Genomic DNA, 18,370 nt, shown 5'->3' on the forward strand with positions numbered 1-18,370 from the left:
GGTTTGCCGGGACGAGGTTTTGGTCTGCTGTTTGGCCCACCCGCCAGCCCGGGCTATAGGCTGTCCTTTAGCGGCTGTGTTTTCCTCCTCAGTGGGCTTCGTGTGGCACGGCTGACAGCCGCTCGTCAGCTGAAGGAGGTAAAATGCTTGCCGGAGCCAGTAACGCGCACATGCGCACTCCCCAAACCAGTTGCTATGCTGGCTGGATCCCACCCTTGGGCTTCCTCCTCGGCTGTGACGGCCTCCCCACAAACCCCCACAGCCCCCAAGTATTCTTCCCTTCCCCTCCTCCTGACCCACATTCATACATTCGCGCTCTAGCACGGGGGGAGGAGTGACCTTTCCAAGCTTGGCAGACCGGCAAGGAGGGGCGGTATGAGAGGAAATGGTTCCGTGTGAGCAGAAGGCGCCCACGCACGCAGCTCTGTTGGCACGAGTAGTGGGCACTCATCCACACACGTGAAGCTCCAATTGTGTGAACGGCGCCCCCTCGCCCACCACTTACACGAACCGCCATGCCCCAGGGGTTGGAGAGCCCTGGTCTAGCAAGCGTGGCTGTAGCTGCCAAGAGAGGGCCGTGTAATAGAAGCATCTTCATTTCCTCAAGAGCGAAGCCATTCAAAGCAGCCGAGTTCCCTCCCTGCAGTTTAAGACCACCATCCTTTCTCCACCCACCCCCACCCCAGTCTTTAACTGACCACGTCTGGCCTATTCACTAGAACCGGTTGTTAACATTTGTAAGCAGTTTGGAGAACTGGTTGTTAGAAGAAATTACTGGGCTAATCCTGTAAGGAAGGCAGAAAGGAAACATTCTGGTGTTGCTTATAGAAACTGCCTCTCTGTTAACCCTTCTTGGCAGGACTAGACTTCCTGTCTCAGGAACGTCTCTGGAGTTATTTTCCCCCCTCCTTGCTGGTACTTTGCTTGTGTGGAGTGACCATTCAAAGTTAAACTGGCACTGAAAAAAGTGACTTATGACCATTTTTCACACTTACGACTGTTGCAGCATCCCCACAGTCATGAGAGGCCAGGCGAAGAGATTCGTGCCTCGATGTGGGTGATGTTGAGTTGGCCACGTCCAGCCAGTCACATGACCACCAAGCCATGCCCACCAACTAAGCCATGCCCACAGAACCGGTTGTTAAAAAATCTGAATCCCACCCCTGCATCTGGCCCTTCTCAGCCTTCCATGAGCCTCGTATATCCAATCACACTTGGCCAATAAAAGAATTCTATTCTATTCTCTGACAGCTGGCATGCTGGGTGCGGAGCCCAGAGCATCTCCCATCGCACCGAGCAACCCAATTTTTCTTTTCTCTCCCCAGGCAAAGCCAACGAAGGACCCCCCCCCCGCCCCCCACCCACAACTGAGGGGTAAGCATCACAGGAGGGCAAAATGTCACACCGACAACTTTTCGAGAGGTGCGCAGGCTCTCATCTCTCGGCTGTCATCGAAATTCCACTCCGCTCATGGCAACTTAAGCTGGTTATCTTCTAAAGGCCGAGGTCAGAGTCAGCCTAGGTACTAAACCTAGTTGTGCAATCGACCCATTTCCAGAGAAATACGGAAGAGAAAGGCAGGCGGCGCAGAGCAGAGCCAGGGCATGAAAGACGCCTCAATGAACCGCACGATTAGGAGGGGCACGGGGGGCCACAGTGAGCAGTGTCCCTATTCTCCTTTTTTCTTATCTCATTCCTCGGCTTACTGCTTCTGGCGCCTTTTCTGTATGTTACGTAACGGTGTTTACCGGGAAGGAGAATCAAGCGACGAGTAGGTGTGCTCATAATGAAAAACTACTATCCCGAGTGGGCCTGTGCAGTGTACTATGCCGCCAGCAGCAAAGGAAAAGTTTCGCCTGGCAGCATCCTGAGACAGGGGCCCGTCGTGAGAAGGAGTCGGCCACGAAAGCTGCTCCACTTTCACGTTCGTGTGGTTTTTATCATTTAGGATTGCAAGCCGGCCAGAGTTACCTTGAGGTAAGCTGGGCAGCCGACAAATCTTAAAAATAAAATAAACCAATCATGCTCCGAAGCCAGAAAACGGAAACCCAGACCCGGCCAGCCCTGCCTGCGTTTCCCAGCATTGGAGGCTACAAGGGTGTCCTCCCAGCCCCAGAGAGGGAGCCCTGAGGTCATCTGGTCCAGCCTTATCTTTGAGCAAGGTCCAAGACACGGGTCAGGCAGGCAAGGTCCTCTCGCTGACGTCCTCAGCAGCTGACACTTACAGACAGGCTGCCAGAGATCTAGAAGGGGGAGCTCCCAGGGCCTGCGGCTGCACGGGGGAAAAGACGGCCTAGGACGAGACGGACAATCCCGCCCAACGCAAGGGCAATGAGTTTGGAGTGCGGGGGGTTCCGGTCTCTCATCCCCCCCCCCAACCCCCGCCTGGTGGCTCACCTGCTTCATTGCCGTCTCCCCGATCTTGTCCGAGTGTTTGCGGATGCTCTCCAGGAAGTCTTTGAGGTCAGACATGGAGACGTCTTTGATTTCCTCGCGCAGCCGTGGAATGTTCTCCACCATGACCTTGCAGAAGCGGTAATGGTTGACTTGAGGCAGGCACATGCGCTCCAGGTGCTCCAAGGTCTTCAGGGCGGGGTAATGCCTGGAAGGAAGGAAGGAAGGAAGGCGGCCTTGCTCAGGTGACTTGCTCCGTCCGCCACCTCTCAGGGGGCCCTCCGGACACCAGGGTCCTTGGGTGGAGCTTGTTTCGTCTCACTGAATTAAATCACTCTTGAGAGAAGGGGGAGCGGATCTTACCGGCCCTATTTATCTTGCCAGGGGTAAGACGATGTCAAACCGCATGCAGGCAGTCCTGGACTTATGACTGCAACTGAGCCCAACCTTTCTGTTCTTAAGTGAGCTTTCCCTCATTTTACGACCTTTCTTGCCGTAGGGGTTAAGTCAACAGCCGCGGCGGTTCAGTTAGTTAACAGAGTTGTGAAGTCAATCTGGCTTCCCCCGTAGGCCTTGCTAGCCAGGAGGTCTCAAAAGGGGATCGCCTAAACCTTCCCTGCGACCGTCGTAAATATGAACCGGTTGCCCAGCGCCTGAATTCTGATCATGGGACCACGGGGATGCTGCAACGGTCGTTAAGTGTGAAAAACGGCCGTAAGTCACTTTTTTTCAGTGCCGTTGTAACTTCGAAAGGTCACTAGACGAACTGTTGTAAGTCAAGGACTATCTGTATGAAGGAGTGTTCCCCACCCCCACCCCCTTCCGTACTAAGGGGCGGCTACTCCTTGGAATCAAGCCCCACAAAAAAGAACGGGAGGTGGGGAGAAAGGAGGAAATATGACGGAGAAAAAGAGAAAACGTTGCATTTCTCCGACGGATCACAAAGGTAAAAATGAGTGCAAAAATATAGAGCAATGAAAGCTGCAATCTAGGAAGACTCTCAAAAGGGAGAACAAGGGATGAGAGAGAGAGGGAGGGAGAGAGGGAGAGGAGAGAAAGAGAGGGAAAGGAAAGGGAGGGAGAGAGAGGAGAGGGGGGAAAGGGAGAGGGAAGGAGGGAGAGGTAGGGAGAGAGGGGGAGGAGACAGGGAGAGGGAGGGAAGGAGAGGGAGGGAGGGAGAGGGAGGGAGAGGGAGGGAAGGAGAGGGAGGAAGAGGAGGGGAGGGGGGAGAGAGAGAGGAGAGAAAGAGAGGGAAAGGGAGAGGGAGATGGAAGGAGGGAGAGGTAGGGAGAGAGGGTGGAGGGAGACAGGGAGAGGGAGGGAGGGAGAGGGAGGGAAGGAGAGGGAGGGAGAGGGAGGGAAGGAGAGGGAGGGAGAGGGAGGGAGGAAGAGAGGCAAGGAGGGAGAGGGAGGGAGAGGGAAGGGGAGGAAGAGGGAAAGAGAGAGGGGAGGGAGGAAGAGAGGGAAGGAGGGAGAGGGAGGGAAAGAGGGAGGGAGGGGGGAGGGAAGGAGAGGGAGGAGAGGTAGGGAAGGAGAGGGAGGGAGAGGGAGGGGAGGAAGAGAGGCAAGGAGGGAGAGGGAGGGAGAGGGGAAGGGGAGGAAGAGGGAAAGAGAGAGGGGAGGGAGGAAGAGAGGGAAGGAGGGAGAGGGAGGGAAAGAGGGAGGGAGAGAGGGGGAGGAAGAGGGAGGGAAAGAGAGAGGGTGGGAGGTGGAGGGAAAGAGGGAGAGGGAGGAAGAGAGGGAAGGAGGGAGATGGAGGGAGAGGGGGGGAGGGAGGGAGGGAGGGAGGGAGAGCACCCACTGAAACGAATGCCAGTGATGGCTGGGGAGCCCAGGGAGGCCCCAAATGCAGTGGACTCAAGACGTATATCCCGCTCCACAGTGCTCCACAGCCCTTTCTAAGGCGGTTTACAGAGTCAGCCACTTGCCCCCAAACAACCAGGGTCCTTATTTAACCGACCCCGGAAGAAGGAAGGCTAAGCCAACCGTGAGCTGGTCAGGATCAAACTCCTGGCAGCGGGCAATGAGTCAGCCCCGCAATGCCGCACTCTAGACACCGGAGCCCGGCTGAAACCCGGAGCTGCCCAGGAACGCCTACCTTTTCGATTTCATCTGCTCCCTTAACTTGCTCTCCATCTCCAGAACTAGCAGGAAGAAACGGAAACAAACGAGAGAGGTCAGGAAAGGGAAGGGCACCGCCAGGCGCCTCCTCCACCCTCCTCTGCAGGCCTCTCACCGGGAAGGCACTGGCTGAGTTTATCCACCGTGGCGGAGATGTTCCACTGCTGCAGCCGGCACTGCCTCAGCTCTTCCATGGCGCCCACTAGCTGCAAGAGAGACGAGAGGTGGAGTCATCATCGCGGGCAGCCTCGGCTCCTCATCCCCAGCTCTGCCGAGGTGCCGCTCAGAGATCCCAAGGCGAGCGCCGGGACCACCTGCGGGCCCAGCCAACTCCACCAGGCGCCCAGGCAGGCCAAAGGGGCAAGGAGCCGGATGGGCCAGGGCTCGGCTGCTTAGGGGTCATGTGGGCTGCTGGACAGAAAGCGTTCAAGGGGGCAGGAGCGAGCTAAGGAGAGACTGGAAGGGCCTGATCGAGGCGCTCCCTCGAGCGTTTCTGGGCCCGACAGGGCGGGCTTCAAATTTTTTAGCAAAGGGCTCTCTGCCCTAATGACTGGCTGGGTAGGTGTGGCTGGGTGGGCGTGGCTGGGTGGTCATGTGACCGGCTGGGTGTGGCTAGGTGGTCATGTGACTGGGTGGGGTGTGGCCAACTCGACCTTGCTTCTTTGCCCTAATTACCTAAAAAAAAAAAAAGATATATACCAAAAAATTGTTTATTATTTCGTGCATTTAATACTTAAATAAAAGACTGGGTGAAACCAGGATTAATAGCAGCGACTGTGAGAGGGATCTTGGAATTTCTGGAACAGTTATGCGATTCTTGTTATTTGGGAATAAATCCCCTCGAAGGCCAGTGGCCGTGTTATCTGATTTTTCTCCATGGCTCTCCCTCACAAGCGCTGAGTGGGTTGTTTATCTAGCTTGCAACAATTTGACGAGGTGTGAAATGCTCTTGGCTGGATGCCCAGAAGTTCAATTGAGCCTATTAAGAGCTTTCCCTTGCTGCTTGTCTTTCTGAAGTTATTGGAGGCTCTCCGAGCCCCACAGAGTCGTAGGTAGGGCCTGCAAGCCCCTGGCAGCGCATCCAGCCCTCTGATTCTTGGCTCCACGTTCACCGTTTTCCTCTGTATACACAGCTGTGCCAACACGGGTGTGCAGCTTTGCGAAGGACAAAAAGCTACAACGCTGCCGAGAACATTGAAAACCTTCCTCCAAGGCAGCTTCATTTCAGGACTGAGGGAAGGAGGACCCGAGGGCCGAGCTGAGGCTGAGGGAATGTTTGGATTTTGAGGCCAAAGAGAGGCACCCCGAGAGCCCTTTGAAGGAGGAGCAGAAAAGCCTCTGAGGAGGTTAGAAACGGAGGGATGGGGACTGAGGTAAGAGCAGGCGTTCGCAACACCTTTCGGGGGGAAAAGCAGATTCCAGCAAGGACACACATCCATGCCCGAGCCAGAAAAACAGATTTGATTTGTCAGTTGTTCAAGTCGTGGAATAAAACACAGGCAGTCCTTCGCTTCTGGCCACTCACTCAGCAACTACTTGAAATTACGTTGAAGAGGCTCAAAGGCCCAAAACTGCTGTCATTTTGCAGTGGCCCCTACAGTCACATGGTTCAAAATTCAGCGGATGGCAGGGGCCCTTCAACTCTCCTCTCCCCGTCTCCCCCCCGCCCCCGCCAGCCTGTCCTTTTGGGAGCTCCACCCCGTGGCACTCAGCAATGGCTCAGAGGCCTTCAAGCAGCCCTGACGCCACTCTTCCCACTCGGAAATACCGCCTAGGGAATCGGTTGTCCCACATTACAGCAATCCTGCCCAGCACCTGTGGCCTGCTGAGCCCAGCTGGCATTTTCCTCTCGCTGCTGCTGAGGCACCCACTGGTCCTGGTTCCTTCCGCCTGCGAGGCGCTGCTGGCTACACCGGGCCTTCTTCCCAACACCCTTTGTACCATTCCCCACACCACATGCCTTGTGCTCACGAAGCTTTGGAAAATCTACCACACACACACACACACACACACACACACACACACACAAGGTCTCTCTAAACATGGTGAGAAGGGAAGGCCAGTGATCCTCCCGTGTGGAGGAGGAGCGGCGTGAACAGCCTCGGGAGCAGGCCCGGCAAACTGCAGGAAGGCCGAGTGAGCCCTCCTGTAGGAGGGAAAAAGAGCAAATGGCAGCCAACGGTGGCAGGCACAGGGCAGCAAGGGTGGCCAGGCCACAGCTTCGTACTGTGACAGAAATTCTGGGCCCGGCTGCCGTCGTAATCAGCCGAGAACCGCCTGTAAATAAAAATTGCCGCAAAGGCTTCGAAGAGAGGAGCCGAGGCCTCCTTACTTGCTTGCTTTCCAGCTGCAGCTTCCGATTCGTATCCGTGACTTGATTCTGTAAAAGAAAGCCGTGGCTTTGTTAGTTTTAGCCCATGAAGCAAACCTTCCCCACCGCTGCCCCAGTGCCCCTGAGTTGCTGGGCACGCAAATTGGATGGATGGATGGATGATAGATATATAGATCAGAGGTGGGCAACGGTGGCCCCTTTAGGACTTGTGGACTTCAACTCCCAGAATTCCCGAGCCGCTTCAAGGGCTGCTCGGCCATCTTCTCAGCACCACCAAGGCTAAAGTGGAGGGTGGCCCTCAGAAGCCTTCCCACCCCGGGCTTTCGGCTGCTGCAACCACTGCCGAGTTGCACTTCCGGTCCCTCGTCTGCCTTTCCCCTGGTGACTAATTTTGGGCTCATGGGACCTCCAAGGCGCCCTGTGCCACTTGCCCCCCCCCAATCCCTTACCTTGAGCTTCTGGGCCTCTGCCCGGACCTTCAGGAACTCCGTGATGGAGTCCACAAAGCCCTGGTAGTGGAAGTTGCACATCTTCTCGATTTCCCGGTCGTGGTTCCGGATGCGAGCATCCAGCTTCTCCATGAAGCGGCCATGTTCTGAACCGTCATAGACAGACCTGGATAAAGAGGGATGTGTTAAGGTAGCTTTAAACCCTGAATTCACCTGCTCTCTGAGTTCACATAATACACAGAATCATAAACACTGGAACTAATCGAGGAGAGAAGCAACTTGGAATTCAGAAGAGACTTCCTAACAGTAAGGAGAATTAACTGGGTGAACCGCTTTGCTTCCAGAAGTTGTGGCTGCTTCATGACTGGAAGAAGAAACTGGACAGTCACTTATCTGAAATGGTATTGGGTCTCCGGCTTGAGCAGGGGGCTGGACTAGAAGACCTCCACGGCCCCTTCCAGCTCTATTCTAACTGATTGATTGAACTAACCCTGGGGGCCTCCAAATGTGGCAACTTTAAAACCTGTGGACTTCAACTCCCAGAATTCCTCAGCCAGCCATGCTCTTCAGAGGCAACGGACTTGTCTGCAATTTTGGGCAGCGGGGGGATGTCCAAGCAGGATGTCTGGTCTGGTTCTGCAACCCAACAAGACAGTCATAGACTTCAGAGGATGATTAGGACTGCTGAAAAAACAATGGCTACCGACCTGCCTTCCATCGAGGACCTGTATGTATCCTGCACGAGTCAAAAAGAGGGCTGTGAAAATATTTACAGACCCCTCACATCCCGGACATAAACCGTTTCAACTCCTACCCTCGGAACGACGCTATAGGACACTGCACACCAAAACAACTAGAAACAAGGAGAGTTTTTTCCTGAATGCCATCACTCTGCTAAACAAATAATTCCCTCAACACTGTCCAACTATTTACAAAGTCTGCACTGCTATTACTATTAATCTTCTCATCACTCCTTATCACCCATCCCCTCCCACTTGTGACTGTAGGACTGTAACTTGGTCGCTTAGTTTATTCCGCAAATGCGAGCGACTCAGTTTCTCCTTTATCCCTGAGCCAACAGCGGCTAGAAGTGGAGCCGAGAGCCAAGGAGACGGCCCATCAATTGGGGTTAGTCTAGAGACATTTCGGCACGGCAGGTGGCACAGCGTTTTAAGAAAGGCCTGTTTTGCACTGCCAGCCTCAAAGCAGGCCCTCGCCGTGCCATTTCCCCTCTCTTCAGGAGCATCGCCCCGGATACAAGGCCCACAGGACAGGCAGCCCTCGACTTATGACCACAATGGAGCCCCCAAATTTCGGTGGCTATGCGAGACAGGGGTTCGGTGAGTTTCGTAAGCCCATTTTATGGTCTTTCTGGCCACCGTGGTTAAACGAAACCACTGCAGCTGATCAGTTACAGTAACGCGGTTGGGAAGTGAATCTGGCTACGCCATGGGTTTTGTTTGTGTTTAAGATCGCCAAAGGACGTAAATACGAGTCAGCTGCCAAGCCTCTGAACTTCGATCACGTGACCAGTGGGGATGCTGCACTGGTCCTAAGGGTGAAATACGGTTCACTGACCTGCTGCACTGGTCCTAAGGGTGAAATATGATTCTACGTTACTCTTTTCAGTGCCGCGGTAGCTTAGAATGGTCACAAAATGAATCGTTGTTAATTCGAGAATGACGTCCGTTGTTTCCCTCCCAAGGGAGCAGGGGCAGAGAGATTTTAAACCGTGCTTATTTATTGCCTCCCAATAAACTTTTAAAAGGCCGAATGCCAAATACAAGGGCCCAAAATGGACAGGGCCCCTCTGGCCGCCCAGTCGGCTACTTGGGCTAATTCCGCAAGAGGTTTCCAACAAACTGGCCTTAATCAAAAGGCGTCTTAAATTGATACACTGGAATGAAAGCTTGTTTGGGCTACCCAGATGCTACGCTAACAACGGTTGAGAATCTTTATAGGTATCTCTCACGGCACATACACAAAAGGAAAAACCACAATAACCCCAGTAATGAAATGGGCCCCAAACTAACAATAGGAAAATGGCAATAGCGCCATCGGAACTAATCCAGGAGAGAAGCAACTTGGAATTAAGAAGAAACGTCTATAAACACTCTTGAATTAGTGACCTATAAAGATGATATAACTTTGTTTATTAACATTAATTAAGAACTGTGAATTAATATGGAAAAAAATTGTCAAATTCTAAGTGTACATATGGTACTTAGTGTACTGCCAAGAAAATGATATTGAAAGATGTTGATATAATTTCTATTACAGAAACTTTTCTAGAGCGTTTTAACATTTTGCTTTTTGTAAACTTTTTAATAGCTTGAACTTTAATAAAGTACTTTTTTAAAATTGAGGAGGAGGAGGAGGAGGAGGAGGAGGAGGAGGAGGAGGAGGAGGAGGAGGAGAAGAAGAAGAAGAAGAAGAAGAAGAAGAAGAAGAAGAAGAAGAAGAAGAAGAAGAAGAAGAAGAAGAAGAAGAAGAAGAAGAAGAAGAAGAAGAAGAAACAACAACAACGTACTAACAGTGAGGACAATTAACCGGTGGAACAGAAATTGCCTCCAGAAGTTGTGGGTGCTTCAACACTGGAGGTTTTTAAGAAGCGAACTGGACAGCCACTTGTCTGAAATGGTGTAGGTTCTCCTGCTTCAGCAGGGAGCTGGACTAGAAGACCTCCAAGGTCCCTATTCTGACTGAACTCAGGGGAATGCGGTTCATTCTGGGAGGCCAATCCGACTCCCCGGCTGGATCCCGGTTCGAGAAAGCTGCAACTGGGCGATCTGGCAGGGAAGAGGGTGCAATTCAGAAGCAATTCTTTCGTCCCAAGGAGGGTGGATCCCATTAACCCTGGGGCCTCTTGTGTCCACCAGACCCAACTGTGAAATGAAAGAGCCGGCCAGCATTCTTACAGGCTGTGCCCGGGGAAAGGCACCCTCATACAGCTCCTTTCCCCCTCCAGGTTCCCTTCCTTTCTGCCAAAGACTTTCTGGATTATTTTAAAGCCAGTATTATGAAGTTCCTCCTTCTCCTCCTCCTTAATAGGGAACAAAACAGAATTATGCAAAATAAAACCATCTGCAGTGATCCACCAGGGTATATACAACCGGGGTTTTGTGGCCAAGCTGCGCTGTTTAGCATGGGCAGCGTAAACTGGTTATAAACAGTGGCCTCCTCACCCTTGCCCGGCCGGCTGGGGACTGACAGAGGATCACAGGCTGACCAGGGAAGGGCACGGAAACGTCAGCGCCTGGCCGGGCTGCCCGGCGTGAAATGGGCACTGGGTTTTGTTTCAAAGACACACACACACACCGCCCCCACAAAATAAGGCTCTTCCATCCTAGAAGTTTTGCCAACCCATTTTAGATCAGAAGAAAGAAATCTCAGGACGTTTTGAGAGATCTACATTTCAGCCACAATAAAATCTTGGAGGGATCCCGGAGAAAACTGGGGGGCAAAGGGGAGGCTGGGCCCTTCTCCCCCCCCCCCCCGAATTCCCTCTCTGAGCTGTTCTTCCCAAGAGATTCCCTCCCTCCCTCCGGTGCCTTCACTAAATATCCGGCTTTCCATATGACAGCGGGACCCTCCTCCCTCCGCCCATCCTTCTAGTGTCTCTGCCAGGGCCCTTGGCCCCAAAACAGCCACACTCTGGGCTGCCTGGTACAGGTACTCCTCGAGTTATGACCATAATGGAGCCCAACATTCCCATTGCTAAGTGAGAAAATTCGTTAAGTGAGCTTTGTTCCATTTTACAACCTTTCATTGGCTGCAGTTGTTAAGTTAGTTATGTCAACGGTTTCCCCGTTGACTTCGCTCATCAGAAGGTCGTAAAAAGGGGATTCCCATGATCCCAGGACCCTTGAGACCATCATAAATGTGAGTCAGTTGCCAAATGTCCAAATTTGGATCATGCTACTGTGGGAATGCTGCAACGGCCACAAGTGTGAAACACGGCCATAAGTCTTTTTGTTTTTCAGTGCCGTTGTAACTTTCATTGTAACGGTCACTAAATGAAGTATTGTAAGTCGAGGACTATCTCTGCTAGGGTTTATGGACCCAACTATCCAAAATCGGCCCGATTTATTGCAGGCATCACCCAGCAAACCGGCTATTCCCAGCACAGAACGATTTGGGTTGGGGTCTCTCGCACAACCCCTCGTTAATCCCTAAACCAAAATCCGTATGTCACACACAAGGGTCATTGATGTGCAACACTACAAATGCACACACACACACACACACACACACACACACTATTCCACACACCCTAGAGCAGGGGTGGGCAACTATGGCCCTTTTATGAATTATGGACTTCAACTCCCAGAATTCCTGAGCAAGCATGGCTTGCTCAGGAATTCTGGGAGTTGAAGTCCATAATTCATAAAAGGGCCATAGTTGCCCACCCCTGCCCTAGAGCTATGCAATGGTTGAGAATCTCCTTAGACATGGTTCATTAAAAAAGTGGAAAACTACAATAACCCCAGTAATGAAATTGGCCCAAAACTAACAATAAGAAAATGGCGATAGAGACCATCGGAGCTAATCCAGGAGAGAAGCAACTGGGAATTAAGGGGGAAACTTCCTTAACCGTGAGGACAATTAACTGGTGGGTCCGCTTTGCCACCAGAAGTTGTGGGTGCTTCAACACTGGAGGTTTTTAAGAAGCGACCGGACAGCCAAACTTGTCTGAAATGGCATAGGTTCTCCTGCTTCAGCAGGGGGCTGGTCTAGAAGACCTCCAAGGTCCCTTCCGGCTCTCTTCTGACTGACTGATTGATTGATTGAACAGCCGATTCCAAAGAATCCTGCCTACAGCTCCCTGGGAGCAGCAGGGTAGCTCTTCCCAGGTCTTCCTGGCTGGCCATCGACTCCAGGAGGAAGGAGGAAGAGCGCCATTTCCTCCTCAGACCTGCCAATCAAGCAAATCAACCTCCCCGCCACCCCCCCTCCAGACCTAAGATTTCAGAAGCCTTTGGTTAAGCCCCGCTGAACTCAGGCAGACACCCAGAGGCCGGCCTGGCTTTTCTCTCCTTTTAATTCATTCCCCGTAGAGACAAGGGTTGCAGAGGCAAAAAAAAAACCCTCCTGGGAATCTATCCCGGGTTCCGAGGCCGCTTCGGGGCAGCTCCAGAGGTTCCGCCATCTGGAGGTCGGAGGCTGAGGAATGGGAAGCTGAGCCCACCCGCGGAGCCCAGCGGGATCCATTTCAGGGGAAGAAGAGCCCAGCCGCTCCGAGGAAGGAAGGAAGGAAGGAAGGAACCCGCACAATCAGGACACCGTGAGGACTTTCTGGAGAACAGCGAGGTTCTTCTGCTCTGGCTTTGATTAAGGAGTGGAACGAAAGCCCAGAGGACACGCGAAGGGCTAAATTCTTTGAATCCTGGGACATTTTCTTTCCATTAAGGCAATCAAGGCTTCCTTATTAAGGGAGTTAAAAATAAAGCGGTAGGAAGAATGAACTCCGGGTTGCTACACAAAGACACATTTTCTTGCAACGTGCTCTGGAAAAGGCCAGGGAAAGTCTGGATTCTCCAGGTGGCTTTGGAGCATCAACTCAGCGCCTTTCCTGCCGCCGCCGCCGACTGTGCCCAGGAGCCTCCGGAGCTGCTGTGCTGGACAGCCTGGCGAGGCGCAAAGCAAAGCCCCCCCACCCCACCCCACCCTACCCCCAGATCAAAGGCAGCTCGCAAAACGCAGTGGCCGGCACCACCTTGGCCCCTCGGGTGCCCGTGAAGTTCTCTTGCGCTCTGGCCCCAGAAATAGGCAGTCCCCCTACCCTCTGGGTGCTCTCCGAGCTTGGCGGTTTTCTTGCAGACGTTTCATTACTCAGCTAGGTAACATCATCAGCGTGCTACAAGGGAGTGGTTTGGGGGGGTTTGAGGAGGGAGGAGGAGAGGAGGGGGGGAGGGGAGGGAGGAGGGAGGAGGAGGAGGAGGGGAGGAGGAGGAGGAGGAGGAGGAGGAGGAGGAGGAGGAGGAGAACTATCGGATCCTTGGTGCTCTATGAGGGAATGGGGTTTGGAGGAGGAAGGAAGGAAGGAAGGAAGGAAGGAAGGAAGAGAGGAGGAGGAGGAGGAGGAGGAGGAGAACTATCAGGTCTTTGGTGCTCTATGAGGGAATGGGGTTTGGAGGAGGAGGAAGGAAGGAAGGAAGGAAGGAAGGAAGGAAGGAAGGAAGGAAGGAGGAGGAGGAGGAAGGAGGAGGAGGAGGAGGAGGAGGAGGAGAACTATGGGGTCTTTGGTGCTCTATGAGTTTCATACCCAACTAGGTAATATCATCAGTGCTAGAAGGGAATGGGGTTTGGGAGGAGGAGGAGGAGGAGGAGGAGGAAGGGAGGAGGGAGGATGGAGGAGGAGGAGGAGAGGAGGCAGGAGGAGGAGGAACTATGGGGTCTTTGGTCCTCTATGAATTTTGTTGTTTTCTGGCAGACATTTTGTACCCAGCCAGGTGACATCATCAGTGCTAGAAGGGAAGGGGGCTTGCTCTCTGTTTATATACTTCTAGTGCTAATGATGTTAGCTAGTTGAAGGAAGGAAACAACCAAGATCCAAGAGCATCAAGGACCTCTCGTTTCACCCCTAAGTTGCAAATATTCTCCTTTATTAGGAGTAAACTGTATTCACCACCCTTGCAGCTGGAGTCAAAGGCACTTGGAGCATTCATTTCTCTGCCAACTTTCCATCTGCTTTCCAAAATGGTTCCCAAGTACTGTGGACTACCAGCCGGGTTCTGGTCCCGCTGTCCACTGCTGGAAAAACAAGGAATGAAATACACACCTTCCATCTGCCCAGAACAGCCCAGGACCGTCCAAAACACCAGCTTTAGGAAACAGAGGTTTCGGTGCCTCAGTTTTGGGGGGGGGGGTCGTTTTGCTTAACCCTGGCTACCTGCTGACCTCAGGGCAGGCCCCGTATCTTAACTCTTTTTTTTTCCAGTGGGAAGAGAAACCGATTTCAGAATTTGCAAGTGATGCTTCGAAAATTGTGAACCCTTCTGAACGTTCGATATTTCTGCACAAATGCAACCTAAAAATGTGACCCTGTTCTCCACAGAAGTGCTAAAACGAGATAAAAAAGAGCCCCAAAGGAATCCAAAACATCAGGCCCGGATTTTCTGAGGGAAATGGCAAGCCAAGGACTTAAGAGCACCTCCCGCCCAGAGAGGGGTGGCCGGAGTTCACCTGAAGCAACGGAAGAGCTCTTTATAGGGACGAAGGACCGCGCTCATCCAGAACCCGGGAAGAAGGAAAAAATAGGGAGGGCCGGAGGAGGAGAGGGAGGAGGCGGCCATGCTATAGCTCCCGCCAGCCCCGAAGGCTGCAAAGGAGGACCTGGAGGGAAGGCCAGGCCCAAGCGGCTCCCCGCCCGCCGGGACAAGGATGGAGAGAGGCAAACGGTGGCCACCAGCAACACGTTCGTTCAGAAGGCAGGGTGGGAACAATTCTCTGGGAAGAACAGAAGGGATGCGTCAGCGAGCAATCCCTCCGGTCCCAGAGGCCTTTCAAGCTGGAAGGACAGTTGATTGGCACCATGTGTTGTGGAGGCGGAGGGGAAGAAGAAGACGACGGGACAGACAGACGACAAGCAGTCAAGATAAAGGCAACGGAGGAGGAGGAGGAGGAGGAGGAGGAGGAGGAGGAGGAGGAGGAGGAAGTGGGGTGAACCATCCTTAGGACACTTTCTAAGCAGATCACCTTTGGCCCCCTCCATGGGAGAGACCCATCAATTAACTCCCCATGAATAGATTCCAGAAAGGGGGGGTGCTGGACAGGGCCTGGATGGGGAAAGTGTTGGCCTTTAATGAGAGTCAGACTCACTGAAGGCTCCTTCACACTTCTCTGCTTTCCATTTGTTTTTGTGTTTTTTTTCAATTCCACTTTTCTGAATGTCAAAAAAGTATAAAATGCAGAATAACAAAAAGGGAAAAATTCAGGGAGGGGGAATTAAAAACTGACAAAAAAGGGGGAGGATTGACATCCAACTGTTTTCAGTACAAGTACAATTATATAGTAACCTTTTACTCTTAAGTTAAAACAAAAACGTCATATAAAAAGTGGATTAAGCAATCTAAATAACAAAATTGTAACAACAAATCTCTTACTCTTAAGTTTAAACGTAAGCATAAAAATATAGCATATCTAACAATAAAAATAACAATGTACAGCATTTCCCTAATAATAACAACAAATCTAATTGGCAAATCCTAAAATCAAAACTTCGTTTTAATATTCCTCAAGCAAGAAATCCAAAAGGGGTTGTCTCTAAATAGAAACGCAACTAAATCGGCTGTTGTCTTTCGTCAAAGGAATCCGTTTTGCCATCTCTGCCCGTCCATTAATTTCCAAATCCACTCTTCAGTTTGTGTATCCACCTCTGTGCGTATAAGCCTTGCAGCCCTTGTCATATCTACCTACCTACCTACCTACCTACCTATAAACTCCACTGCTTTTTTTTAATCCTGCTTATCCAGGATACTTAAAAGAAAAGCTTCTGGTTTCAATTTTATATCCATTTTGAATATTTCCTGAATCAAACAACTTATCTGATCCAAACATTTCTTGGCAGTTTTATGTGTCCATCAAGGATACCTTCACATTGATTGTATTTCCAAAACTTGTTTGATATTCCCTTGTACATCTTTGACCATTTCTCAGGAATTGAATATCAACAGTACATGATTTTATAAAAAAAATAATAATTGTGAATTATGGCAAGGCAAAATCCACTCAATACACATACTCTCCCATTAATCAAATATGAAATTATATCCAAAAACCTTTGCCGATTTAATAGCACCCTCTTCAACATATTCATCCTCTGGGTTCATTTTCAATGATTTATATACCTTGGCAAATAAGATGTTTGTCATTAGAACATAAATCCCCCTCAAAGTCTGTTTTTTCATCTTCAAAAACATTTTTATCCAATTTAAATCTTACGTAATATTATATACAACATTGCCAATTGTACATAAGCAAACTATTCACTAATACAAATCTCCTTTTCCACCTCTTAATCTAGGTTCTCTTTAATTAAGATCAACAGATCCGCGTAAGTTTGTGTAAGTATCATTTTCCCTTCTAAAAAAGGTTTCCTGGAGTGACGGCCGTAGAGAAATGTTGGGAGACAAACTTGCTTTCTATCTCTTCCAAACTCTCACAAATGTCAAAGGGATGTTTTTTTAATTTATATTATCCTGAAGTCTATAATACCATATGTAGTCATGCCACCCAAATCTCAAAAAATGTCCCTCTAATTCCAAGAACCTCCTGTTTCCTCAAGTCACACATCCCAAACAACATTCCTCAAATACAATTTTAAGCCAAGTAATTCTAGTCCACCTCTTTCTTTCCACATCTTGCAACAATTTATATTTAATTTTAGATTTCTTACCTTGCCATACAAATCTTAGAAATATATTTCTGCCATTGTTTAAAAGAAAAACGAATTGTCAATACTGATATACTTTGGAATGATTTTCTGCTTTCCCCTCAAGATGGAGATCAGCTGTCCATTTGTGTCCTACCCCCCCCTCTCCAAACCAAATTTTATTTATTAATTAAAATTACACGTTGCCCGCCTCACAGTGGTAATTTTGTGGTGACATTATATCTGCCATCAGTTGACCAACTGTACTTTATTAATAACGTTACTACCTGGCACTCCGAGCGACCTCCAACTACCTTCTAGCATTACAATTATTGTCCGTTCACTGCTATGCTTCACTTTTTGTTTGTGACACGGCTATCACTGAAATAAATAGCATGTCTACTCCAGTTATTCTGTGTTTGCCATTATTTGTCCATGTATCTTTAGTGATGGACTATCCATGAGATTGTATTTCCTTACGCAAATCGCCCTGAAGGTATGCAACTTCAGCTCCCATCAAAATGCAAAGGGGACCTTCCTTCTCCTCTCTGGGCCAGGAGGAAAATGAACGCAACCCAGCCCTCAGGTGAGGGACCTGATCCCTGGCCCCTGTCTGCAGGTGTGGGTGTGTGGGTGGGTGTGGCTGTGTGACTGTGTACGTGTGCACCTTTGAATCCGTCCTGGCAACTGCCTGGACCCGTCTCTGCAGTTTTCTCGGTAAGACTTCAGAAGTGATTTGTCATTGCCTCAGAGTTTGAAGGGACCTTGGGAGGTCTTCTAGTCCAACCCACTTCTCAAGCAGGAGACCCTCTACCATTCCAGACAAGTGGCTGTCCAGTCTCTTCTTAAAATCCTCCAGTGACGGAGCAGCCGCAATTTCTGGAGGGAAATCTTTTGCACTGGTTAATCGTTAGAGAAGTTTCTTCTTAATTCCAGGTTGCTTCTCTCCTTGATCAGTTTCCGTTCGTGGTTTCTGGTCCTGCCTTCTGGGGTTATGGGAAATAGTTGACCCTCCCCTCTTCTTTGGGCAGCCCTTCAAATATCGGGACACTGCCACGGTGCCGCCCCGGGTCCTCCTTTTTTCATTAAACTGGCCGTGCCCAATTCCTGCAACCCTTCCTCATTCTACTTTAGCCTCACATCTTCATTGCCTCCTTCCTGGGGCTGAAGATGTATGGCCGGGCCAAGGTCACCCGGCTGGCTTTGTTGCCTCAAGTGGGAGGGGGGGAAAAAAACCACCAAAGAGCCTGGAAAAGCTTCCTCGAGTCAAACTCAATCCCCAAAGTGTCCATGGACGTGGACGTCACCCCCAGCCAGTGAGGCCGGCCTCCGGTCAGCAAAGCTCATTCGAACAAGCAGCGTTGAACGAGGCCAGAGTTCCCGCAGCTGCCAATGTTTGATGTCACATTGCCACCTGCTGTTGGGAGCCAGCAACTGCATCCTGGGGAACTCTTCCAGGGGTCAAAGTTAGCAACGAGTGTCGCTACTCACTAGGCTTCTGGTTTTGGCAGAATGAGCAAATGGGGAGGCTGGTGGGGAGGTTACGAGCTTTTTCAGCTCATGGCGAACAAAGGCAGGCAAGCAAGGGACCGACCAAGCCGGCACGTAGAGGGGAATCGTGCGATCAAGATGGCGGGCTGAGAAATTGGGGTTCCACCTTGGATGACTGGGACGTGGCCTTCGCTTGTCTAGAGAAGAAGG

The 18,370-nt window shown here is 50.9% G+C and overlaps 1 protein-coding gene across 1 annotated transcript in view; it reads right to left on the reverse strand.

The window, feature by feature from the left end:
- The window catches only part of EXOC6B (exocyst complex component 6B), a 217,016-nt gene that overhangs the window by 179,080 nt on the left and 19,566 nt on the right, over positions 1-18,370 (reverse strand). The window contains exons 2-6 of the mRNA XM_087935729.1: positions 7,297-7,462; positions 6,848-6,895; positions 4,631-4,721; positions 4,493-4,538; positions 2,398-2,602 (exon numbers count right to left, since the gene is read on the reverse strand). Coding sequence (XP_087791855.1) covers positions 2,398-2,602; positions 4,493-4,538; positions 4,631-4,721; positions 6,848-6,895; positions 7,297-7,462 — 556 coding nt within the window. The remainder of the gene's footprint in view (positions 1-2,397; positions 2,603-4,492; positions 4,539-4,630; positions 4,722-6,847; positions 6,896-7,296; positions 7,463-18,370) is intronic.

This window comes from Pseudonaja textilis, chromosome 6, assembly GCF_049901715.1.
Source record: "Pseudonaja textilis isolate UNSWEBS1 chromosome 6, rPseTex1.2, whole genome shotgun sequence".
Classification (NCBI taxonomy): Eukaryota; Metazoa; Chordata; class Lepidosauria; order Squamata; family Elapidae; genus Pseudonaja; species Pseudonaja textilis.